This window comes from Aquarana catesbeiana, linkage group LG03 (assembly GCF_042186555.1).
Source record: "Aquarana catesbeiana isolate 2022-GZ linkage group LG03, ASM4218655v1, whole genome shotgun sequence".
Classification (NCBI taxonomy): Eukaryota; Metazoa; Chordata; class Amphibia; order Anura; family Ranidae; genus Aquarana; species Aquarana catesbeiana.
The window spans coordinates 321444615-321471898 of NC_133326.1; the positions used below are offsets into that span (position 1 = coordinate 321444615).

The 27284-nt window shown below is 42.7% G+C and overlaps 1 protein-coding gene across 1 annotated transcript in view; it reads right to left on the reverse strand.

Annotated features, from left to right (window-relative positions):
- Positions 1-1227: 1227 nt before the first annotated feature.
- The window catches only part of N4BP3 (NEDD4 binding protein 3), a 74659-nt gene continuing 48602 nt past the window's right edge, over positions 1228-27284 (reverse strand). The window contains exons 2-5 of the mRNA XM_073620443.1: positions 18226-18657; positions 13036-13608; positions 9713-9973; positions 1228-3991 (exon numbers count right to left, since the gene is read on the reverse strand). Coding sequence (XP_073476544.1) covers positions 3464-3991; positions 9713-9973; positions 13036-13608; positions 18226-18630 — 1767 coding nt within the window. The 5' untranslated portion in view covers positions 18631-18657 and the 3' untranslated portion in view covers positions 1228-3463. The remainder of the gene's footprint in view (positions 3992-9712; positions 9974-13035; positions 13609-18225; positions 18658-27284) is intronic.

A 27284-nucleotide genomic window follows, 5' to 3' on the forward strand; every position in this document is an offset into this window, starting at 1 on the left:
ATCGTCTGTTCCTAGTGATCAGGAACAGCGATCGCTCTGTACTCCCAGTCAGTCCACTCCCCCCACAGTTAGAAACCCCTCCCTAGGACACACTTAACCCCTTGATCACCCCCTAGTGTTAACCCCTTCCCTGCCAGTGTCATTTATATAGTGATCAGTGGCTATTTTTAGCTCTGATCACTGTAATAATGTCACTGGCCCCAAAAAAGTGTCAAAGGTGTCCGATCTCTCTGCTGCAATGTTGCAGTCCCGCTAAATCGATGATCACCGCCATTACTAGTAAAAAAAATAAATAAAAATGAAATTTCCATAAATCTATCCCCTATATTGTAGACGCCATAACTTTTGTGCAAGCCAATCAATATATGCTTATTGCGATTTTTTTTACCAAAAATATGTAGAAGAATACATATTGGCCTAAACTGATGAAGAAATGTGTTTTTTTACATTTTTTTAAATATTTATTATAGCAAAAAAAATATTTTTTTGTGAACTGTCCTCTTTAAAAAAAATTAAAAGGTATTTATATAGTTCCAACAATTTACACAGCAATATATATATATATATATATATATATATATATATATATATATATATATATATATATACACACACACACACACACACACACACACACACACACACACACACACACACACACACACACACACACACACACACACACACACTATTCATTCACATCAGTCCCTGACTTACAATCTAAGGTCCCTAACTCACATACATAAACATTCTAGGGCCAATTTAGTCAGGACCTAGGATTAACCTACCACCATGTCTTTGGCGTGTTTGAGGAAACCGGAGTACTCGGAGGAAACCCACAAAGACAAAGGGAGAGCATGCAAACTCATAGCAGGTAGTGCCTTGGTTGGGATTTGAACCAACACCCCAGTGCTGCCAGGTACTGTAGAAGTGCTAACCACATAGCCACTTTGCTGCCCATGTACATAAGGTCTAAGTGTAGATACACACATTACTCACCCTTTGAAAGAAATACAAGCCATGTAAAAAACAAACAAAAAAAATCTTAGAAATTTAATATTATAAAACATAATATCTAAATGGAATTTGTTGAAAATGTGTCACCCCAACCCATCGCCCCCCCCCCCCCGTTATGTATCCCATAGTGTTTACTGGCTCTTTTTAATATGTTTCACAAATTATCCTTACCACAATTTTTGTTATACAAAATAAAACAATACATATCCATTTATAAATTAGAAATACAAATCCAATTTATTTGTACCTCACACAATTGCTTCACATTTAAAGTCTGAACATAATAAACAACAAAAAGGAAAACACAAAAATGTAAAACTACTACAAACTACTACAGGCCCAAACTGTAGTAGTTATGGTCAGAAAACTTTACTTAACATGTTTGTTCAAGATTTCTGCCTTCCTTCACATGTCCTGCACATGCAGCACAAAGGCTGGTCTAGATTAGATTGATCGGATTGATTCTGGCTAGCTAATCAGAGCTTTATTAATTTCCTGTGGTTGGCACAATTCAGATACAAGTATATTCTCAAATGTCCCATGCAATGTGACAATTCATGGAAGAAAAAAGTAAACAATAGATGACACGATGAATGTTTTACTCCTTTAACTAAGCTTTCAGAAATTAACATTTCTGGAGTCAAGTTCTACTTTAATTATACAATAATTCGGACTGGATGTACATTTTTGTGGTATCATTATTAGTCTTTCGGGTCAGTTTTACCATGAAGGTTTTATGAATCAGTTACACTTGCATAACCTGTTTTAAAATCCAATAAAGCCACAAAGAGAAAGGACCAGCTTTGTCAAACAGGTTGAAATGACTTAGTCACGCCAGACTAATAAATCTTTTTATTCCAAAGATCACAAATCGCATAGCTAAGCAATGTGAATCGACCATGTTCTTGCCCAAAAGCTCAGGGAAGTAATTTTCAAACTGGGAAGGGGTGGGGATCACTGCAAGGGGGCATGTGTAGGTGGATGCCCCATGTAATACATAGGAAAATAAATGTGTACAGTAGGGGAAGAAATGAAAGTTGAGAACCACTGGCTTAGGGTATATATGCGCATCAGATGTTGGTCACCAAATCCTGCTTTAATTGGCAGAACCTTGCAATTATTCAGGTGTCTATGGGAAGATCTCAGCAGACATTAGGCTTAATTCACAAAGCTAACATATTAACAAAATGACATTTTCAGGTGACAGTTATTTCAGCCAATGAAATTTGGAAATTATAGCCACACTATGATAAAAAGGACCATTAGCCTTGTGTTAGAGTTGGCCTGGACTCAAAAAGTGACTTACTATAAGAAACATCTTGAAATGTTTTTGTGTCTAAACGGTACCCATATTAATCTTTTATCTTAAATTCTGCCCGAAAAAAAGCAGTGCAATTCCTGTGTCTATGCACTTCTGTGGCTTGAACCTCATAGCTGTATACCTGCTGGTTGAGATCACCCAAGGCACAGCTGCCTCTGACTGGTGATGACTCTGTGTTGTTCACTGTTCTTTTTAGAGCAGAATCTGTACCTGACTAGAGATTTTCTCTTTGCTTGCTTTTTTTCAGTACCGTAGCCACAGTTTAGGTCCTCTTTAAGGCTTTATGAATCAAGCCTATTCTGTGCAAACCATTCTAGATGCAAATGTCTGCAAGGTTGTATTTTCTGGCCAGCAGGCTAATATTGCCATGAAATCAGGTTGCGGTAAGAATGTTTTTCTCTACAGTACATTACTGGTGATCTACTTGCTGAATCAGGGTGGCAACATTCAGTGGTTAAAGCAATGTCTAACCACCATTTACTCTTCACGGCTAGTTCATCAGAGAACCTTTATCTGACTTTTTTGCTGTGACGTCATTTAATTACCCTTACATTTCATCACTTAAAGACAGTGTTTTAAGCTCCTAAAACATAGGTTTGTCTTCACAGCTCATATAAAAAAAAAATTAAAGTATTGTCCATAGTGCTGTAAGTCACAAAGTGGCCACAGACAAGAGGTAAAGTGCCACATGACCTTTAAACATAGTTGTAAAAACACCACCTTTTCTCTCTTATTCTCATGGAGTTATTGTGGAAATACCCTCATGACAAAAAATCGATATGGTCTTGGAATCAGGTGTTTACTGATGTATGAAGTCATAAATTGGTTCTTCCCATGGTCATTCAATGCTCCATGTAATACACAGAATGTCATTGAAGGTCTCATAACTTCTATGAAATATCGCTTTGTTTTCTATCCCCTCTTTGACAGTAGCAGGAGACTTGAGATGATCAAGTGTCAATGAATAGTCTGACTTGAGGGTGCCATACCATTAATTCCACTGAACACAGCAGTTATGATTGTGAGAATGGAGGCTTACTCACATTGTCCCAGCACATAAATAAAATGTTCTGTCACCCTGTACAGATTTTAGCTTAGCAGTAATATCATGGCATGTTCTGGGTTTCATGTTGTCTCAAATGATTCCATAGCATCCATCCACAGTGACGGGGTACTTGGAGACTGTACTGGAACCTGTCTCAGTTCTTGGATCTGCTTCTCAAGAGCCTGATTACGATAAAACATTTCTAAGTAGCTGGCCTGGATTTCTTTCTGGTACCTTAGTACTTTATCCTTTTCTTCTTTCCATATTTTTCTTTCATGCTCAAAACTCAGGATCTGGGCCTCATTCTGACGTCTCTCCAAAATGAGCTCAGCCCTTAGTCTCTCTGTGTCCGCAGACTCCAAACCTTCTTTTGGGTTTCCATGCGTGTCCATTAATGAAGCTGGAGAAAGTTTTTCTTTGGCATCCTCAAAAGCCTGAAGGCGGGCTTTTAGATCTGCCGACTCTCTTTCTCTCTCTCTAGCTAATGCTTTTGCCTCCCGAAGTTGTGTCTTCATCAGGAAGACCTCCCCCATCTTCTGTGTAACTTCAGCTTGTGAATCTTTAAGATGGCGTTTCAGTAGAGAGATCTCACCAGCTTTCTGAGAAATCTGCAATATAAATAAATTCTGAATAAGAAAATATATATTTTAAAGGGAATGTATACTGTACTTGCATTGTACATATTTTTTCATTACGATCAGGACTAAAAAATACAAGTTTTACAAATATATATATATATATATATATATATATATATATATATAACAAATCTATTTACTTTGCTTAAAAAACCCCTCTGTTTACTGAGCTCAACTTCGCCTGAAAGTAATTTTTCTACAATTTTCACAAGTTGTTTGTGTCATCTTTTAATGGTCATGTTCAGATTTAGAGATGGTCAGCCGACTTGGAATGTGTATACTAGTGCAATAAGCATCTTTACTGAATGTCTGTGATAAAAAAATATTTACAAGATTAGATCAGATCAGCCACAGCTCTGTACCCAGATATCACATCACGACTAACTAACCAGTACACTCAGGTCTAGAAAATGTCAAATGCAGAGCCCAGTGCCTAAATGTAGCATTCCAAGTTCGTTCCACACTCGTCTAATGCTGTGGAGTTGCTGATCCAGATAGCTGCTATGTACAGACTAGCTCAAGCAGAAGCCCCAAGCAATCCTGACTGAAATTGAAAAAAACAAAACACCAGGAGTGTAACAAAAAATCTTTTTTGAAGTCACTAAGGATAGAAGGCTAGCAAAAAAAGTTAGACTGTTTTTCAGAAAATCTGAAGAAAATTTGTCCAACATATTTGCCCAACCAGCAGTAGACGGCAGTACAACCCAAATATATTAAAATTCCTGTTTCCCTCAATGGGCTATAAATAATTTTTTTAACTTATTTTATTCTTTTCTCACTTTAAGCGGAATTTGCAATCCCATCGAGTTCTATGGGAATTCCAAGCCTGCTTAAAGTAGTTGCCAAGGCTGAAGGTTTCTTTAACTCCAGTTTTTTCATCCTTCAGTGTGCAGCTCCCCCTGCAGCCCCCCTCCTCCTCAATACATATTCGAGACCAATCCCGTGATGTGCACGAGAGCAGTTGTTCTCTCGGGTCTGTCACTCCTTATTGGCTGAGAAACAGCAGACACACAGAGGTGGCTCAGGTGCAAGCATGCACGAGTGCCCCCAGAGCAAACAGCTTGCTCTGGGGGCACTTGGCAATGGGAAGGGGCCAGAAGCTCCAGCAGGAGACCAGAGAAAAAGAGGATCGGGGCTGCTCTGTGCAAATCCATTGCACAGAGCAGGTAAGTATGATATGTTTATTATTTTTACGAAAAAAACAAAGAAGAGCATTTAGAACCACTTTAAAGCAGGTCAGGAGGAGGTTAACTGTAAGTTAAAAGGCACCCGTCAATGAATTCTGATTGAGGTCAGAAGCATCTTAAACAGATGCGGACACAAGCTCAGAGTCATCTCAAACTGATGCTTTCTGCACAAGCCCAAAGCTGGTGACACAAGCCTTAACACAAATAAAGCTGGTTACATTTATGTAAACATAATATAAAATCTTGAAAATGTTCACACATATTAGCAAAAGCACTATGTTAGGTAATGCAAAATCGCTTTTATATATGTAAAAGTAAAATACAGATGTAGGGGGATCGTCTTTTAGGCTATCCACTTAAATGTTTTGCAGAGGAAGGCAGGAGAATTTTTTTTCCAAGGAACCAACTATGTGTGACTTGAAAACGCCATAGATGGATCTAATGTAGACTACATAATTGCAGGTCTTGTCAACATTTCATTTATATAAAATGTGGGATGGGAAAGTACAGACAAAAAAGACATTTAAAATAACCAGAAGTGTTTTTTTTTTCTCAGAGCACTTATAGACTGCCCTAGTTCACTAATAAACTACAAAATGATATAATGTGGAGAATTCAGTACTGCTATTTGATAACTCCCACACTTTATTGTGTACCACGCAGCATCTATAGTGGTTTGTATTTTATCATTTTAAATCAATGGTTTCTTTAACAGGATCTACAGTTTTTTGGTATGAGCAAGTTGATTCCCCTACTATTTTTCATTATGAAGCCAAGCTGGAGGAGCTATTACTTTCTGCTGAATCTGATATAAATTAAATAGGAAACGCTCTAGAGCTGGGTCTCAAACTGGCGGCCCTCCAGCTGTTGCGAAACTACAAGTCCCATGAGGCATTGCAAGGCTGACAGTTACAAGCATGGCTCCCATGGGCAGAGGCATGATGGGACTTGTAGTTTCACAACAGCTGTAGGGCTGCCAGTTTGAGACCCTTGCTAGAGAGAGAGAGTAAAGAAAGCCAGACATTAGTTCACAGTTGCCTGAAACATCTGTCGATCCTGTGCATGCACCTGTCTGAAAACTGCAAGCTAGTGATCAGAGAAGTAAGAAAACCTGCCCCAATCACCACTCTACTTCTCAACAAGTTAGCACTAACCGGGACCTTGCTCATGCTTCCTGTTCCTCCCAACCCTTCTCTAGTCACATTAAATTGTGAGCCCAGACAAGTGTGCAACTTTATGGGACAACCAGCTGCAAATGTAAAGGTTACCTAAACATAAGAGGGAGAACTGGAGGGAGGTATTGCATTTAGCAGCATTTTGTTCACAATGAGAGACACTGCCCTCTGTGGCCCTCTGTGACTAACATATACACTGTGTGGTTGATTTACTGGAGAGTGCAAAATTTGGTGCATTTGTGCATTGTAGCCAATCAGCTTCTAATTTCAGCTTGTTCAAAGGTTTGACAAAAAAAAACTGGAAGCTGAAGCTGGTTTTTATGCAGAACTGCACCAGATTTTGCACTCTACAGTTTTAGTAACGTAACCCCACTGTGTCTCTATAGAAATTACTTGAAAATTAGCCAGGGAGGTTGGGTCATGACATGACAGCAACACCACCTACACAATTGGTACAAGCTACACATTTATGCACACAAATTTCCATGCATATGTTTTTTGTGTGTAGAAGATAGCAATGCCACCTGATAATTTTCAGTTGGTTTATTAGCGGCTCTCTGTAGTAAAGAGGCATCCCTTGTGAAGTCTGTATGGTCGGCAGGTGAGAGATTTATTGCAGATACGAGTGAAGGCTCAGTGTCACATCTGTTAAAAACACCAGATTTTTTAACAAACGTATAGAGGTTACCAAAGAGACGAATACAGGGATTTTTGAGGGGGGGGGGTCCCTCAATGAACCAAAAATAGGATCTTACAGCGATTACAAATAGCCCAACAAGAACTAACTGCGCACTAAAAAAAGAAACAGAACAAATTGGGGATTGTCTGCAGCTTAAAGAGCTGCCTGAGGACCTTACACTCAAAGATGGCATCAGATGAGGCCTAAATATCCACCTGGTGAAATCCTAGAATGTGTGAGCAGAGGACAAGGTGGCTGCCTTGCAAATTCAGGAAATGGTTCCTCCGAAAAGCCCAAGAAGCACTCACAGATCTAGTGGCATGTGCTTTGACAGAAAAGCATGAACAATGATCTGTCTAAACCACTGAGAAGAATGGTGGAGCAAGTAGCTGGTTAACCTTGCGGTGACCATCTGAGATGACAAAAGGGAAAATCAATCTTCCTAATGAAAGCAGTGGATGCAAAGTAGACACTAACAGCAAAGACCACATTCAGGCAATGAAGGGAAATCTTCTATTGTACTGGAGCCAGACAGAGGGATGAAAGTGCAATATACTGGTTGAGGTGAAAGGCTGAAACCACCTTAGGAAGGACATCGGCTCTGGGCCTCAAAACGACCTCGCTGACAAAGCATTCCTTACAAGACAAGGCCACCAGTTTAGACATGCTCTTTGTGGAGGTGATGGCAACAAGGAAAGCAACCTTGTGAATAAGCGTGGAAAAGTGAATATCCCCTAAATGGTTCAAAGGGCAGTTTTTGAAGTACCGAAAGAACCAAATTCCAATTCCACAAAAGTACTGGGTGAACATATACCATAGAGGGTACCACATGAGAGACAACCTGCAGAAAAGTCTAAATCAAAGAATAAGAGGCTAGTGGTCTGTGGAACAAGATTGCAAGTGTCAAAATTTCAATTTTAAAAGGCTAAATGCTTGTGGAAATGTTTACACGTGAACAGCACAAATGTACTACTGAACACTGACATTTACTTGTCGCCCCCAAATGAGTCAGTCAGTCCGGTATCATCTGAGCAGAGTTTAAGCTCCTTGGATTTATCGCACTACTTTGGCCCCGGCCAATCAAATTATACACGGGCCGAAATGGCTCCTCCCACAGACTGTCAGAGTGGACCTGATGGAGAACGGCAACACACTAAACCATGTGAGCTCTGCCCCCAATGTCCATTCGGACATTGTGAAAATATCAGCTTCCTGGGGCTGAGAACAGCAGACATCCAAAGTCTCCGGCGAGGAGACTTCCGCATTTGACTGTGGCTCCCAGACAGCCGTGAGTGCCAGGCGATATCCTGGCTGAGCCTGTCACTCAGCCACAGACAAAAGACAGAGCAGCCCGAGCGGCCGAATGGAGTACGGCCGCGGCGGCTACTCGGGCTGCTCTGTCTTCTGTCTGTGGCTGAGTGACAGGCTCAGCCAGGATATCGCCTGGCACTCACGGCTGTCTGGGAGCCACAGTCAAATGCGGAAGTCTCCTCGCCGGAGACTTTGGATGTCTGCTGTTCTCAGCCCCAGGAAGCTGATATTTTCACAATGTCCGAATGGACATCCTCACCAGGGAAGACCAGTCTGTGTGAGGAGGAGGACTGTAACAAAGTCCCGCCTCCTAGATAGATGGAACATAGGAGGCGGGACTTTGTTACAGTGACTGCCGGGATATTAGAATTGAAGGTCCGTAACAGAGCTCTTTGTGATCAGGCTGCGTTTAACTCGCACTGGTAAGGCTGCATTTCATTGGCACTGGTAAGGCTGCATTTCATTGGCACTGGTCAGGCTGCATTTCATTGGCACTGGTCAGGCTGCATTTCATTGGCACTGGTCAGGCTGCATTTCATTGGCACTGGTCAGGCTGCATTTCATTGGCACTGATCAGGCTGCATTTCATTGGCACTGATCAGGCTGCATTTCACTGGCACTGATCAGGCTGCATTTCACTGGCACTGATCAGGCTGCATTTCACTGGCACTGATCAGGCTGCATTTCACATACTGACTCCTACCACCATGACCACTTCAAATCACTGAATTTGTCATGTTGGTTAGAGTGTTCCTTTAATATCTCTCAGAATAAGTGAACCTCTGTATACTGATTCCACTAGAGGATTCGACCATCCTCTAGTTGTGTTAAATTGGTGGTGGTGAAAGCGAAGCGCCACTTCCCTGAAATTAGTTTGCCACCTCCCTGAAATGTGTTTTTGCAGGTTGGGATGTTTGGAACAGTATACTTCACCGTCCTGAATGCAGACCTCATGGGCAACTCATTGCTACAAGAACTGCACATTAAATAATATATACAAGGAGCACTAGCTCTGCTCACAATGCTGTGGGCAGTTAGAGCTATCTAGCATCTTTCATTGCTAAGGTGCAAGTGGATCAAGCTACTTAGCATCCTAGCATCCTATAGTGCACATCTGTGTTAGACACTTGTAAAAGTGAAGACATTAACAAAATTTACATGTGTACAGTGTACCGACAATATGTTACCTAGGATCTTGCTGACAGCTTCTAGATCCAGAATTGATAGGCCTATTTTATTAAGCCCGTGTGCATGAGCCCTTATACACTTTTTTATATTAGGTTAAATAAATCAGGACTATTGCACCAAGGTGCACACAGGTGTATGACAGTTTTCTTACCTCCCATTTAGATTCTTCTAACTTAGGGCTAAGGTTTTCAGTTTGAGAGGATTGTTTTTGCCGGAGCTGCTCAAATTCTGCTCTTAAGGAGTTGAGCTCCTCATGGAGGCGCTTTTTTTCTTGCTGCACTTTATATAGCTGTAGCTGTAAGGCCCGCTGGCTACGCAGTGCCTGCTGGGAGATCTGTTGCAGCTTGGACACATACATCTGTTTTAATTCATCCAGTTCCTCCATCCATAAACGGCGCTTATCCTCAAATACCTGCAAACAATACACATAAAAAAATGAAAGAAAAGCCTATTTAAATTTAAAAAAAGTCTTACTTGGTTCAGGTATTTCCAGGTCAGTGAGGTAAATACTGTAGGCACTGGATTAACATTGCAGCTAGGCAATAAGCATCAGCAATTACAGCCTACATATTTTCTAGTAATGTATAAACCTCCTTTAATATTAGCAGTTATACTAGCAAACAAGTGCCTTTATGAGACAGTATTGCTGTGGATTAGAATGGCAATAAAGTGATTTTTTTTTTTTAAATAACAAAACATGTTATACGTACATGCTTTGTGCAATGGTTTTGCACAGAGCAGCCCTGATCCTCCTCTTCTGGGGTCCCCTGCTGGCGCTCCTTTCCCCTGCCAAGTGCCCCTTGAGGCTTGCTATAAGGGCACTTGTATGGGCTCAATCCAAGCTGTGTATGTCCATTCACACACACTGCGAGGCTCAGCACCGCCCCCTGCTCTCTGCTCAATGGCTCCTTTTGCTGCTTTCATGTTCAGTGAGGAGAGAGCTCCTGCTCTCAGGTACAGCGCTGGATCAACATCTGGCTCAGGTAAGCATGGATAGGGGGGTTGGCAGGAGCTAAAAACAGAAGTCTTTTTACCTTAATGCAGAGAATGCATTAAGGTAAAAACAAAAAAAAAAAAAAACATCTACCTTTGTAAACATTATGCAATCGTCTCAAGAAAACAGATGATTATTATGTGTGGGCCATGCCTTGTAACGCTATGAATGTTCAGGATTCTTTAGGCTTTATTCTTTGAGCTATGAGTAAGCATCCAATGATGTGAAATGCGTTAGCGATTATACCCTGTCCTGTCTCTACTTATATGACTGTATTTTGGATTTTTAAAAGTTCTACAATAAAGATGTTTTTCTTCAGAGTGCGGCAATCCTTATCTTCATTCAGGATTCTTTACATTTAATTTTAATTTTACAGCTGTCAGTACACAACAGCAGTTTCAAACCTGTACATATAATACATGATGAAGATAGTATATTTACACCACAATTAAACAGCAAGTGGAACAATAGAGATAACAACCTCATGGTGCCCACGGCCCCTAGGAGTGCCAATTCTTCTCCAAATTATTTTCCCTTTTACACTGGAAGCACAAAAATGTTTACAAGGTAGAGGACATTTTCACGATCACCGCTTTGTTATCCTATGTGTAGGTGTAGGTGTAAATAAATAATAAGGAGTGCTGGGTTCTTTTTAACAGATTTGCTCAAGGCTTTAGGGGAGTTTAGCTATGCCTCTGAATAATGGAAACTGCACTATGCACATTAGAATACAAAGCTTCTTTAACGTGGCCATAGATCTTTTTTTTTTCCCTTCTTTCCTTTTTGTTTACCCTTTTTCACTTCTCTTTTTTTTTCTTTTTACATTGAAGTTTCGGCAAACAAATACAATAGGAATAATACACACATAGATGCGTCCCCCAATGCAATTGTGAAATATATGAATGCCCAACTTTTAATTCGATTAGCTGACCTTACCAAGTATTAAGGTTAAAAAAAAAGAAAAAAAAAATTTCTTCTCTTCTTTTTTATATTATTTTGGTAAGGTATATCCTTGATAATCATTGGATATACATTATATCATTGTATAATGAATTGTGCTGGGTCCTTTTTAACAGATTTGCTCAGGGCTCAAGGGATTTTAGCTATGCCTCTGAATAATGAAAACTGCACCATTCACAGTAGAATACAAACCTTCCTTATTGTGGCCATGGGGCCTAACAGTGATCAGAAAATTTCAGCCTTATAAATTTTCATAATAAATCTCCTTTGTAATTCTTTAAAAATGTTTACTGTATGTATCTCCACTAGGGGTACAGACACTTGAATTTTATGATCTATGATATTCTGTAGTGCCAGATATGCCCTCTGTTGTTAAAGCGACTCTGTTGCCAGAGAACATTAATTACAACAAAAATCCTTCCCATAAGTGAATACATGCATTAAACATATATTATGCATTTTATTACCTTGTAAAAGCATAACACACACACACACCTTACAATTCGGTACAATCTCCAACAGTTAGCAAGGGCCTGCCTAATGGATACAAATTGATTGGATAGTTTAGGGAAGTGCTCATATTACATAACTTTGGTAAATCTAAAGTTGCTTGTAAAAAGATTATAGGTTTAGACTGTAACATATATGTTGAGCCAAGACTGCTGCTGGGTGCTGCCAACTTGAATGTAATGTCAGCAACCGCAGCAAACTCAGAGCTGTCACTCCATGGTATTCCCCTTTGCTTCTGCCTCAGCAGCTACATAAAAAGTTATGTTGGGAACTGAGAGGAGGGGCACAGATGCTGGGTCAGCACAAAGAGTAATTATTGTGAGACACTAGCATAAAGGAAACTTATGAACCTGTTCCCACTGACCATACGCATATATGCAGCCGCTGGGCCTTAACACAGAGAGACCGAATATATGCATTCATAGGGAACGGTTTTCTGTCCGCAGAGCACGCTCCCAGAACAGTAACTAAAATGTCAAGGATGCGTACTTGCCGTTCACAGCAGTCACATGATCGGAATGTTTACCTCCGCCTCCCACACTTATATTCTCTTAAAGAGCCAAGAGGGGGGCGGCGGCGGAAAAGGGTCAAGGAAAGCTTTGGACATTCCTTAATAAGAAGTATTCCCTTCTACACTACATTTGCTTGAAGTCTGGGCTCACCATTTTTTTTTCTGATGCTTTGCTTGTGTTTTGGAGAGGTGTTCCATAAGAGCTGAAGTAGTTAGACATATAAAACACGCTTGGAAGAGGAGAGGGTTATGACATGGAAGGAGGAAGGGGAGGGGGCTGTGCTAAGAAAATGACCTGTCAAATTTTCCAGCAAGTTTAACATTTCAAGCGCATAAAAAGAATAATTTATGTAAAGGAGAAATACTGCAAATTAAGCATTTAAAATACTTAAGTTTTCTGTGCTTTTATCTGCAATTTTTAGGTTAAATTGGTGAGAGGGTCTCTTTAAAGACGTGTTGAGTGTTTCCTAAAAAGCGTCCACAATGCACACCCACTCACCTGAGTAAAGGGATCGTCTTTGTCACTTGGATTCCTTCTTAGTTGTCGCAGCTCTACCCCTTTCTCATGGAGTTTTTCTTCAAGTTGACGGGCTACATCTTCTACAGACTGAGAGTACTCATACGGTGGAGGAGGTTCGCCTGAACACTGCAGGCGGCTTAGCGTTGCCATGCTCTTGCAGGACAGTGGAATTTTTTCACCAGGTGCCATGTCTCGACCTGTCCGCGATGCTCGATCTAATGAACCTCCAATATGGTTTATATGTCCAGTGGATGCACTGATTTGACCCCGTGCCACACTGAATCCAGGGCTATAACCTGAAAAGCTGTTGACTGAATTTTGTCTGCAGTCTGACAAGCTGTCGTTTTCTTCACTTTCACTTTCGTGATGGCTGACAGAATGGTTGTTTGTTGACTTCAGAGGTCCATGACGTGGTGGACTGTTAAGACTGCCTAGGGTATTTAGACTCCCATTGCTTTTTGATAGCTTGTGTCCACCGGAAGAACATAAACTCTGCATTGACATGAAGTTCTTTCCATTGGAAGGCTTCAAAGCAGCTGGTCCAAAACGAGACTGCAAACAGAAAAAAATAAGTGTCACAAGCAGTGCCAACAATGATACTGTTTAACCCTTTCACTGCCAAAGCCATTTTTGCGCACGTTAAAAAATTAGTTTAGCCCTGAAGATTACAAAAAAAACCCAAATATTATTTAATATTTCTAAAACCAGACACCTTAGAGAATAAAATGGTGGTAGTTCCAATTCTTTATGTTATACAATATTAGCGCAGTGGTTTAGGAAACGCACTGAAGTTCATTTTAGGGCACACAAACGCATTCAATTTCCAATTTTTGGGGTCAAATCTAAAAGATGAGGTTGTACCGAGTAAATAGATACCAAACATGTCAAACCTTAAAATTGCATGCGCCCTTGACATGGCAATAAACTTTGGTACCCTATTTTGTATAGTCGATGCTTTAAAAGCCACTACAAGTCATCACCTTATGCCGCGTACACACGGTCGGACTTTCCGGCATACTTGGTCCGGCGGACCAGAGTGTGCCGGACAATCCGCCCGTGTGTGGGCGGCGGCGGACTTTTCCGGCGGACTTCTTCCCAAAAGCCCGCCGGACCTAGATTTTAAACATGTTTTAAATCTTTCCGTCGGACTCAGTTTCGGGCGGAAAGTCCGCTCGTGTGTGTGCTGGTCCGACGGAAAGCCCGCTCGTGTGTAGGCTGGTCCGACAGACCAAATACGACACGAGGGGATGGTATTGCATCTCGCGCTCGCTGCAATAGGAAAAACAAATCTTCCTATTGCGGCGAGCGCGGGGCATACCAGGCCCTTAGGTCTGGTATGGATTATAAAGGGGAACCCCGCTACGCCGAAAAAACGGCGTGGGGTCCCCCTAAAATCCATACCAGACCCCGATCCGAGCACGCAGCCTGGCCGGTCAGGAAAGGGGGTGGGGACGAGCGAGCGCCCCCCCCCCCCTCCTGAACCGTACCAGGCCGCATGCCCTCAACATGGGGGGTGGGTGCTTTGGGGGAGGGGGGCGCCCTGCGCCCCCCCCAAAGCACCTTGTCCCCATGTTGATGAGGACAAGGGCCTCTTCCCGACAACCCTGGCCGTTGGTTGTCGGGGTCTGCTGGCGGGGGCTTATCGGAATCTGGGAGCCCCCTTTAATAAGGGGGCCCCCAGATCCCGGCCCCCCACCCTATGTAAATGAGTATGGGGTACATGGTACCCCTACCCATTTACCTAGGAAAAAAGTGTAAGTAATAAAACACACTACACAGGTTTGTAAAATATTTTATTAAACAGCTCCGGGGGGGGGATCTTCCTCCGGCTTCGGGGGTCTTCTTCCGGCCTTCGGGGGTCCCTCCGCTTCATCTTCTCCCGGCGTCCGGTTGGTTCTTCTCCGCTCTCCGGCCTCTTCTCCCGGTGTCGCAGGTCTTCGGCCGGCCCCTCCGCTCTCTTCATGTAGCTCTATTGCGAGCGGAGGTCCGGACTTCTGGGCTTCTTGGCTTCTTGGCTTCTCTTCTCTTCCCCCAGATGTTGACACGACGCTCTCTCCGGGTGGACTGGTCTCTGAGGGCTGCGTTGTGACTTATATAGGCGGAGACCCCGCCCCCATATGATGTCACAGTCCTTGGGCATGCTGGGACTGTGACGTTTTAGGGGGCGTGGTCGACCACGCCCCCTAAAACGTCACAGTCCCAGCATGCCCAAGGACTGTGACATCATATGGGGGCGGGGTCTCCGCCTATATAAGTCACAACGCAGCCCTCAGAGACCAGTCCAGCCGGAGAGAGCGTCGTGTCGACATCTGGGGGAAGAGAAGAGAAGCCAAGAAGCCAAGAAGCCCAGAAGTCCGGACCTCCGCTCGCAATAGAGCTACATGAAGAGAGCGGAGGGGCCGGCCGAAGACCTGCGACACCGGGAGAAGAGGCCGGAGAGCGGAGAAGAACCAACCGGACGCCGGGAGAAGATGAAGCGGAGGGACCCCCGAAGCCGGAAGAAGACCCCCGAAGCCGGAGGAAGATCCCCCCCCCGGAGCTGTTTAATAAAATATTTTACAAACCTGTGTAGTGTGTTTTATTACTTACACTTTTTTCCTAGGTAAATGGGTAGGGGTACCATGTACCCCATACTCATTTACATAGGGTGGGGGGCCGGGATCTGGGGGCCCCCTTATTAAAGGGGGCTCCCAGATTCCGATAAGCCCCCGCCCGCAGACCCCGACAACCAACGGCCAGGGTTGTCGGGAAGAGGCCCTTGTCCTCATCAACATGGGGACAAGGTGCTTTGGGGGGGGGGGCGCAGGGCGCCCCCCTCCCCCAAAGCACCCACCCCCCATGTTGAGGGCATGCGGCCTGGTACGGTTCAGGAGGGGGGGGGGCGCTCGCTCGTCCCCACCCCCTTTCCTGACCGGCCAGGCTGCGTGCTCGGATCGGGGTCTGGTATGGATTTTAGGGGGGGCCCCACGCCGTTTTTTCGGCGTAGCGGGGTTCCCCTTTATAATCCATACCAGACCTAAGGGCCTGGTATGCCCCGCGACGGGGCTAGCAAGGTGTCAATCTCGCCGATAAAAGCGGCAAGATTGACATCCTTTTCTAGTCCCGTCGCACCTGAGTCACGTTCAAAATGAACGGACTTGTCCGTGTGTGGGCAAGTCCGTTCATTCTGAAAGTCCGCCGGAACTCCGGCGAAAGTCCGTCGGAAAGACGGGCGGATTTAGCCCGCCGGAAAGTCCCGGCGTGTGTGGGCAAGTCCGTCCGTTTTAAAGTCCGGCGCACCTGGCGGACAAAGTCCGTCGGAAAGTGTGCCGGACCAAGTAGGATAGAAAGTCCGCTCGTGTGTACGCGGCATTAGAGTTATCCAGGAGTCCTCACTCTCGAGTACATGGCAATATGTAACATGTGTAGGGGGGGCCTCCTGTTACTAGGGATGCTTCCTACCAGTTGTGCCACTGGAACTGGCACAGGTCCCAAGGCTCTGACCAGTTATGCCACTGGAACTGGCACAGGTCCCAAGGCTCTGACCAGTTATGCCACTGGAACTGGCACAGGTCCCAAAGCTGTGACCACTTGCTGTCAAAATCACCAGCCGCGGGCATAATGTCCTACATGCAATTTTCTGCCATCGACCTGTGTGCGGCTCACATCATAAAGCTCCTCCCCTTTGTACCGCATGCAGCCACATATAATCCTGCACTTAACGTGATTAAGCTGTAATCTGCGGGGGGTACAATGGTGGAGCAGATATGCCAGGGAGTACAGCGGTGGAATAGGCATACTGACGGTGCAGTAGTAGTGGAACATGTGTGTGGGGGTACAGTGATGGAAATGGTGTGCAGGCACAATGCAGTGGTGGAACAGGGAGGTACAGTGGCTGAACATGTATGCAGAGAGGGTACAGTGATAGAACACGTGTCAGAGGGATACAGCAGTGGAACACATATGCTGGAGCAGGCAGTGTTTGCTGGTGAAACTGGTGTACGGGTGGTGCAGTTTCGATGAAACCAGTGTGCAGGCATGGTGCAGTAGTGGTATGTGGGGGCTTGAAGTGGTGAAAATGGTGTGTGTGTGGGATAGATGGAGGCCAAGGTGTACGGAGGGTACAGTTGTGGAAGAGATGTGTTTTGGTGGAGGAGGTGTGTATGTGTGTGTGTGGGGGGGGGGGGGTATAGGTGTTTGAGGAGCTCACTGGTGGAAGAGGAGTGCAGTGATAGAAGATAGGTGCAGGGGATCCAGAGGTGAGTAGTAGTGGAAAAGAGGTGCGAAGAGTGCAGATGTGAGTAGTGATGAAGGACAGGTATGGAAAGTGCAGAAGAGACCAGTGGTGGACAAGTGGTAAGCAAAGTAATGACAGGAAATGTTTTGTTGCCATGGGCAACACTGCATGCCCATGGCCCACCTACCACCCTGACGTAACTGAAAGAGGATTTCCAGTCAGTGGCTGGGTATTCCAATATGTGAAAGAAGGCCCACACACCTACATTCTTCCTCTTGCTTAAAGCCTGCAACAGGTACGTAAAACCTTTGCATTTCTGACAGTGCAGGGCTTGGAACTGATCTGAAGTGTTAAGATGCAGGAACTGGGGCTGATCTAAGGTCTAAAGGTGCATGAATTGGGGGTGATCTTAACTTTGAATGTGCAGGAAATAAAGCTGATCTGAGATCAGATGTTGCGGGAATCTGATCTCAGGTCTGAAGGTGCATGAATTAAAGATAATCTGGGGTGGACCTGAGGTTGAAGGTGCAGGAATCGGGGCTGATGTGTGGCCTGGAGGTTATGCATTGGGGCTGATCTAAGGTCCAGTGATTTGGAATTAGGTGATTAGGAATTGTGGCTGATCGGTGGTCTGAAGGTATAGGAATTGGGGCAGATCTGAACTTGAAGGTGCAGGAATTGGAGCTGATGTGAGGTCTGAAGGTACATGCATTGGAGCTAAAAATTAACATGTTTTGTGTGTGCACCAGTTAATATAAGAATAAATAATGAGTTAGCAGTACAACTATGAGTGCAAAAACTGAAAACAAACTGAATATGACATGCTATTGTTCAATGACTCTTAATACAGAACAATTTGGGTTCAACCTGGGCGCTAACTATGAATTTTCAGTATTGCATAGATTTAACCTTCACAAAAAGACACCCCATCTTATGAACTAAAAAGGACATACCTTTTCAAAACGTCCCCGTTCCGGAAGTGATGTCTTGGTGAAGTCTGTACTCCTGTGCTCTTTTTGGTACAACCCAGGGTAGTCATTTTCTTCTCCTTCCATGCTGTGTTCCCTCCTGAATCCCAGCCCAGAAGGTATCTTCTTGGCACTCTTGCCATCTTTCTTTGTAATACTCAAGTAGCTCAGCAGTTCTCTTTGATTCAGACTCCTCTTCAGGATATTCCCTGGGCTGTGAGAATCTGGGAGGGGCTTAAAGTCTAATCTGAAATCATCTTGTGAAAAGTCATGTTTCTCTATCAGACTGCTCACACTACCCATATTGCACCTGTAGATGTCCGTATTAAAAGAATGGAGGATTTGGTTCCCAGGGTCACAGGCTAGGCTGAACGTCTGTGCAGCTGCCATGGAGAATTAACAGAAGGCCTGACTGATCTGCAAAAAGGAAAATAAACATAATTTAACACTGTGCATTTCATACTGCAGTTTGTAGACAATTTTCTTTACCTGTCAGCTGGCACAAATAATAAAAATACTTATGTCTAACAGAAGGTGCTATAATGCCTTGTACACACGGTCTGATTTTCCGACGGAAAATGTGTGATAGGACCTTGTTGTCGGAAATTCCGACCGTGTGTAGGCTCCATCACACATTTTCCATTGGCATTTCCGACACACAAAGTTTGAGAGCAGGATATAAAATTTTCCGACAACAAAATCCGTTGTCGGAAATTCCGATCGTGTGTACACAAATCCGACACACAAAGTGCCACCCATGCTAAGAATAAATTAAGAGACGAAAGCTATTGGCTACTGCCCCGTTTATAGTCCTGACGTACGTGTTTTAGGTCACCGCGTTTAGAACGATCGGATTTTCCGACAACTTTGTGTGACCGTGTGTATGCAAGACAAGTTTGAGCCAACATCCGTCGGAAAAAATCAATGTTCGACCGTGTGTACAGGGCATTAGACTTCTGTTAGCCAAGAAAGACTATTATATTCTCCATTTGATCTTGCTTTTACTTTGTTAGGAAGGACTCACTTTCTCAACTTTTGGGTTTAGGCCTCATCCAATAGAGTGGCAACTGCCACTATTTAAAAAAAAAAAAACACATAAATAAGAGCATATATCCAATAGTTATATTCTTACAATATACACATAATGTTAAAAACGTGTGCAACACCAACCCAGGCAACAAGTGGTTAAATATTCTAGTCCAAATAAGTGCTGACACTTAGGTCTTAAAAAGAAGAATCCAGCAGAGGGTGTCATCAGATGTCACAAGAAAAAAAAAAAAAAAAAAAAAAAGGAATTTTTTCGATGGTATTCATGCAAAATGAAAAGAGAGTCCAACCTCAACCAGGAAAATAGCATCCAGTGCTGTACACCCGCATTACAAACTGTAGTTTACCAGAGCTTACTGACCCCCAGGTTACGAGTGGTCATCTGCGTTTAAAAGATTAATCTATCCAGGTCCAACCAAGCAATAAGCCCACCTATCCAAATGAGACCTCTTCTGCTCTCCAGGTACAGCGTGGCAAGTACATGAATGTAAAACACATGAAAAAAAAATGTCTCTAATAGTGGGGAAAAAAAAGCCAATTTTATTAGAAAAAGATTAAAAACACTCACACAGTGCTGTGAATAAACGAGCACTCTATTTATTAGAAAAAGATTAAAAACACTCACACAGTGCTGTGAATAAACGAGCACTCTATATACAAAATAGGAACCCTGCTCCATACAATCAACAGTACTGGCCAATACCGAAGATGGCGTCCGTGCATACTATGTTCCACCCCATGCGTTCTCATATGTGGGCGGCCTAACTACCTAACTCACCTATACCAGGAAACAGCCCTGCTGCCAGGCCTGTGCACCAAAACTGAATTGACAGGAGCAAAGGTGTCCGAAGCAGAGTAGGGGCTTTTGTCCATACTAACTATCCAGATTCAGAATTGCTGGTGTAAAGTGCAAATAAAGTTTCATTTTATACAGTTTACAATTTATTCCAAACGGCATACAGCTGTTTCAGGCTTTTTGGCCATCATTAGTGCAATGTATAGCATCCATGGCTTCTATGGAGTAAGGCTTGGAACCCAATGAAACAGTTTAACCATACAGGATGTGGTGAGCAGGGACTAAAGCAATCAAAAAGCCATCACTATTTGATTGCTTTAGTGGATACCTTCTGTATTAGGCTGGGTTCACACTTGTGTGAATTGGATGCGGAGTAACCGTTTTACTGTCTTAATTTAATTCAGTCTTCATCTTACCCCATCTTAAAAAAATAAATAAGAATTGGCCCCTAGGAATTGTATAAAACACAAGGGGAGAACATCAGCAGAAGAGCTTCCTAGCATTACACACAGCATGGCTGTAAGGCAGCAAATGAAAGGACTGGAGTTCTTCTTTAACAGTCATACAAAGAAAGTAAAGTAACAGAATAGTTAGTAAAAGAATAAGAAAGAAAGGAGCACTGAGTCAGTGACAGATGAAGGCCACCCACATGCTTTCATACGAAAATCAAACACATGTTCTTTCACAGATATCCTGATACATGCAGTATGTTCACTTCTTTTATGCAAAAACTGGGAAGAAAGAAAAAGTGGCTTTTAAAGACATCAATTTTATTCAGTTCATAGACAAAAGGATTATTCCAATTAAGCATGGAAATTAAAGGCAACCCCATACAGTCATAGCACCATAATTATAGTTTTAACTCTTATAATTGCTCATAAATATTGGATGCAGCGCAGCTTACAGTAACATTGTGGGATGGTGGATTGACAGAGGCCTGCGTGTGTTCAGACCAACCCTATATCTAAAAGCTGTATTCCCACTACCAGAACATTAACAATATGTGGTGGTAATTTATTACTACTGATATCCCCCTAGTATACCTTGCCAATATACAGAGTGTGGTGTAGGTTGTCTGCACACAGCTATGGAACAAGCATGGAAACTGGATGTCCCCTGTGCTTCTTCTGCATCTGTGACCTGCTCTGTAAAACCCAGAACAACTCCCCTCAGTCTGACATGGGTCCTGTGCTACTGAGCAGGTTAGAGAAAACCTTCTGTAACATCACATGTATGCTACAAGAACTGCCGCAGGGTTCCACAGTACCCAATCTGTCAGAACCAGAAAAAATTGAAGTAAACGAATAGACTAAGAAGACGAAGTTTGGATTATCTTTTCTTCTGACTTTTTAGATGTGTGCTTTCACATGTGGAAGAATTCTTATATAACATATCCCCAATCTTGTACCATTTTTTGCAGCAGGTCTGTAGTTCTCTGTAGTAACATTTACATATTAAAGAATGTTACCCCAACATTTCATATTCCAGATGTGTGTCTATTGTACCATGCAATTGGGTTTAAAAGTGTCCTGTTCTCCTTGTAATTCTTCTTTAGTGTGAAATGCTTGGTGATCCTGTCAGTTCCCCTGCCTTCCTATTTTAAACTGACCACACTAGGTATAGATGCCCATCCATCCCAGCCTGTTCATTTTCTGGCTCTGCTGGGAGAACAGCCTGTCTGTCCTCCAATGGCCAAGACCTGTGCTGACATGCTCTTCACCCCCCCCCCCCACGCACAGCCATTCACTGGGAAGACTGTTTCTCCACCCCCACCTCTCTAAGCCCCCTATGCAGCTGAGAGCAGAAAATGATGATATATATATATATATATATATATATATATATATATATATATATATATATATATATATATATATATATATATATATATATATATATATATATACACACACACACACATATACACATACATACACACACACACACACACACACACACAAATGTTTTGCCTTTCATTTATATTTTAAACTGCATGGGTTGTTCTACAAGGTAAGGGTTCACAGATACTTTAAAGGGTAACTCCCTTTTCGTGGGAAAAAAAGCAAAAAAAATATATAAAAAATAAAAATATAGGATATACAATTGCGACACAAGTCAAGTCCTGTTCAATCTGCATTGCTTTCATTTTTCTGTTATCTGCAATGCAATCTGTGTACAGAACGCCTTGAGGTAGCCATATCGCATTGCATATTACAGAAAATGTAATTTCCTGCTTGGCTTACTGATTTTCCCAGAAGTCTCTACAAGTCAGATTTTTGGCATCCCCTGCAACAAAAATGTAATTTTTTTGTGAGATACCACTAAAAGGAAGTCCTGTCTAAAGGGATGCAGACCCTGCCACCTTCCTCGTTAGAGCCCTGCAATTGCAGCAGCTGATTGATAATTGTATAATTACTCCCACACAGATTCACTTTGTACAACAGACTAACAAACAGCTATATCGTCAGAACAACAAATGGTAGGAATCTGCAACAAAGTTTGTTATAATCCTTGCATTGTACATAAATCACCCAGAGGGGAATATTTTTTGTCAGCAAAAGTGGAGTTACACTTTAAAACGATAAGTTCAGCTTTTCACAAAAAATGAGAAGGTGAACCAACTCCAAATATCCTGGCCAACCATTTGGACCCTGCTGCACATAGCGGCCCTCATGCCCTGTGCTGCTGTCCATACACCACAATACGCAGCCCTGGAGTGAATATCCATCATAATGCTCACAATGGCAAGCACCCACTTGTCAGCACAGTCATGTGAATATGCTGAACAGTGAGAAGTGCATCTGAGGTGTCTTTTCCAGGCAGGTGTCCCAGAAGAAAGCAGTGTTTGCCATTGCAAGAATAATAATGGAAACTTGCTTCAGGGCTGTGTTTTGAGGTGTATGGACCTCTATACAGGCAGCACAGGGCATCATGGCCAAGATATAGTGGCCAAGATATTTGAAACTAGTACACCTTGTATTATTTTGTGAATTACCCTTCAAGAAAAATATAGACCTGGTAGAAAAGAGTGGCAATTTTACTAGTACAGTAAAACCTTGGATTGCGAGCATAATTCGTTCCAGAAACATGCTTGTAATCCAAGGCACTCTTATATCAAAGCGAATTTCCACATAAGAAAAAATGGAAACCCAAATGATTTGTCCCACAACCAATTATTAAAAAGTCCTTCAGTTTATAGTCCATATAAAAATATTATAGTAATGTGATTGTGAATCACATAAATAAAATGTCCATCCACAAATGGAAGCCTCTACAAGGGGATTAGAAGCAAAATCCAGCAGGAGCTACAGAGTATAAAAGAGAAGAGAGGCGCCTCTATGAGTCGGTTCACACTAGGACGACTTGGGATCCGACTTGTAAGCCCTCAAGTCGCCCCAAGTCGCTTTACTGTGAGATTTGCATTACAGTGAATGAGAGCGTCTTAATTGACACTACTGAAGTCGCTCCGACTTCAGAGCGTACTACTTGTACTACTTGGATCAGACTTCTAGGCGACCTGTACCCATAGAATTCAATGGAAGTCGCCTCCAAGTCGGATCTCCATCTATATTGAAGCGACTTTACAGTTAAAAAAAATTAGTTTGCCCAGGCAAACCCCTCCCTCCCAGAGAGCTGATTATTCTGTGATTGGTCACAGCCAAAGTCGCGTTGTAAATTGCTTAAAGTTGTGCTGAAGTCGCGTTGAAGTCGCCTTGCAAAGTCGCGCTGAAGTCGTGTTGCCCCTGTGTGAATCGAGCCTTAGTGTAGCAATATGGTTACATTTAAAGTTGGCACAACATTTAGCAACTCACATGGTTGATGATTAAAAGAGGCACATCTAAGTACGGCATCCGAGGGAAATCTGTCCTCATAGACCGTCATCCGCACTGCCGGCTCTCACTGCTGTCAGTCTGCAATCGTGACCAGAAAGACTACCCTGCAGTAGAGCGATCTGAAAGCGAGGCTTGAAACACTCGTGCAGCGCAGCGTGGAAGGGACGATGGCGGTGAGGATGATGGTCTATGTGGACAGCTTTACACATAGACAGAGAGAGCTGTGCACAAAATAGAATGGGTTGTGTTTCACGTTCAGATATGACAGAAACATGAAAGCTGCCATGGCTGACTTCTCCTAAAAATGTTCTATCACCCGTCTTTTATTTTCCAATCTCATACTGGTTCCAGGTCATGATTGACTGACCTTTACTTTCAGCACCGATGTAATCAAGTGCCTTCACATATATGGTCAGTACAGAAGTGAGCCTGGGGCAGCATTTTCTCCAGGAAAGTTATTTTAGTCTATTCATCTATAAAACGGACAACATAGCTTTAAGGTTGACCTTCGACTAGCGGGGCCACTTCAGTATCCTAGAGGGGCCACTTCAGTATCCAAATGGATGCCAGTAAAGAGCTGACCAAACTTTTCAGATATTCGGTTAAACGTTTGTAGAAAAATCATTTGTCAGAACATTCTCTTTCTTGCCATCACTGATTCAACTAATTTCATTTGAAAACCCTTATAATTTTACTCAAACCGGCTATTTAGTATAATGGAATCCCAAAACTAATAACAGGCTTCATCACAAAATGAATAAAAGAGTTTTTATTTTTTAACTATACTGAGCCAGGTGCCAGTCCAGGCATGTGCGTGGATCCCTACCATATGGTAGCGATCTTTCTCGAGCCTAGACATCAGACGACAGCAGCCTTCAGCCCTCTCTCTGCTGAAAACGGGAATGGAAAATGGAAAACTTTTCTCGAACAAACTAAATTCTAACTGTGAATATGGCGTTCATTCGGGTAAAATCGTTTGGCTGTACTTCTATGGCTCACAGGAGTGCAGTTCATGTTCTGCACTTCTGTGATCCATAGAAGTTCAGCCAAACGATTTTACCTGAATGAACACCATATTCACAGTTAGAATTTAGTTTGTTCGAGAAAAGTTTTCCATTCTGCTCCTTTGCGTTTTGTTGTCACTGTGGTTGAAAAGGAATGCCAATTTGACCCGACTATTACAAAATCAAACTGGTGTATGGCCAGCTATAGCTTTAGCTTCAATCTACCAAATAATCCCTTTGTTTAGTTGAGGCTTTAGAGAATTTGTGTAAGTAGAGCTGCAGAACGTAACTTAATTACAAACTAAGACCATGTTTACACTTGGTTGGGCGCAGCAAAAACATGCAGTCGAGCTACTTTTTTTTTTAAGTTGCAGAGGCAGCAGACAGGAGTGTACACATGCTGTTATGCTTTGCAATGCCGAGTGGCAAATATTCTCCACCTCATTGTATTTGACGGGCAGAACTACTTGCCGAACACAGCCCACCCAAATGAATAGGACCACCTAGGCATACATGACATGACACCTTCTCACTGCTTGTCAAACGCCCCATGAATTGCGATCTTTTGTGGATCGCTCTTCAGAGGATAAGGCTAGTGTAAATGAGCCCTTAGGCTCACATTATTATACAGGATTTATACTGCGCCAACAGTTTGCACAGCGCTTTACAACATGAGGGCAGACAGTACACTTACAATACAATTCAATACAGGAGGGATCAGAGAGCGCTCAATTTCAGGGCAGAAGAGGGTTAAGTACACCTGTCTGATCATCTAAACACCTATTCCCACAGTAGGCTTCCTTATCGCACATTCCTTCACTGATATTACTGTTTGTTTTATTAATTAAACAGTTCAAACATTTCATGTGTAGGCTGCAGGGTCAGGGCTGCTGGTGGCTGGAATGTGGTGCTTTAACCCATTGTTACAGACACAATGGCAGATCCTTCAAAGATCTGCGGAGCAAATTCCTTGCATGCCTGGCAGAACCATGATTAATTCACACTAAAGAGACTGCTGTATGGGCCAATTCGTCTTTCCAAGAAGCTAACACCACAAACATGCCCACCAAGCCATTTTACCATCTGCCACCAAGAATCCAGACATACTGTAGATATTCACTACGTTTAGCTCTGTTGGCATCACTCAACGGCTAATGATCCAGGAACAAGATAATGTATGCATCATGGACATGTTTGTCTTTACTGTCACACATGGATTTTCTGCCACACACGGGACAATTCAGGTAGTTTAATGAAAGAACACACATAAATTATGTCATTCTATAAAACATACAATACAGCTAACAGGTGCAGTTATTGGGTCATGTAAGTTTAGTTGAAGGTTTTGGTATGTGTCTTCATGTGTTCTTTGAATTACTCTTTGTTATCCTGAATTATAGTGTATTATCTGTGCACTGTCTTACAGTGAACTTGTTCTATATCCATGCAGGAAAAGCAATAGGTGTGCCTAGATCTTGCCCCTACCAACAGTACATATTTAAAGTGGTATTAAACCCAAAAGCAAACATTTATTATACTGCAGCTTACCAATTCTTAGGCTCTAATGTACACTGCAGCTGCTAACTAAGCTCACGTTAAGAGCAGTTGGGTGTTTTTTTTTCAGCACCCCCTAAACTCTCCTCAGTGTTATCTTATGTGTACATGTACACTCAGTCCCTTATAGTAGTTTACAGGCAGTTGAGTTTACTGACTTTTTTTGAAAGCAGATAAATCGCATTCAGGACTGTAGTTTACCGGCATTTCAAACGCCAAATGCTTAGAACTGCTTGTAAACGTGTGTAAATGTTAAGATACAGCGTTTAGCCACATAAAGCTTTTTCTGGACATGTCAAAATCAATGGTGCCCTATGAGAGTCGTCTTAACTGATCTGACTTTCAGCCCATAGATTTGAATGGGATCCGCATCCAAGTTATATCATCATGATCTGATTTGTGGGGTGACTTGTCCTCTGAGGATCTTAACCATTTAACCCCCGGAAGGATTTGCCCACTTCTTCACCAGGTCATTTTTTGTGATACGGCACTGCGATACTTTGACAACTGCGCGGACGTGCAACACTGTACCCAAATAAAATTTATGTCCTTTTTTCCCCACAAATAGAGCTTCATTTGGTGGTATTTGATCACCTCTGCGCTTTTTATTTTTTTTCGCTATAAACAAAAAAAGACCGACAATTTTGAAAAAAAACAAACAATATTTTTTACTTTCTGCTATAAAACATATAGCAGAATATAAAACATATAGCGAGTGCCCCCCGCCCCCCCGGACCCTACCAGGCTGGCCAGATGCACTCAACATAGGGGGGGCTATCAGAATCTGAAGGCCCCCAGGTACTGCCCCCC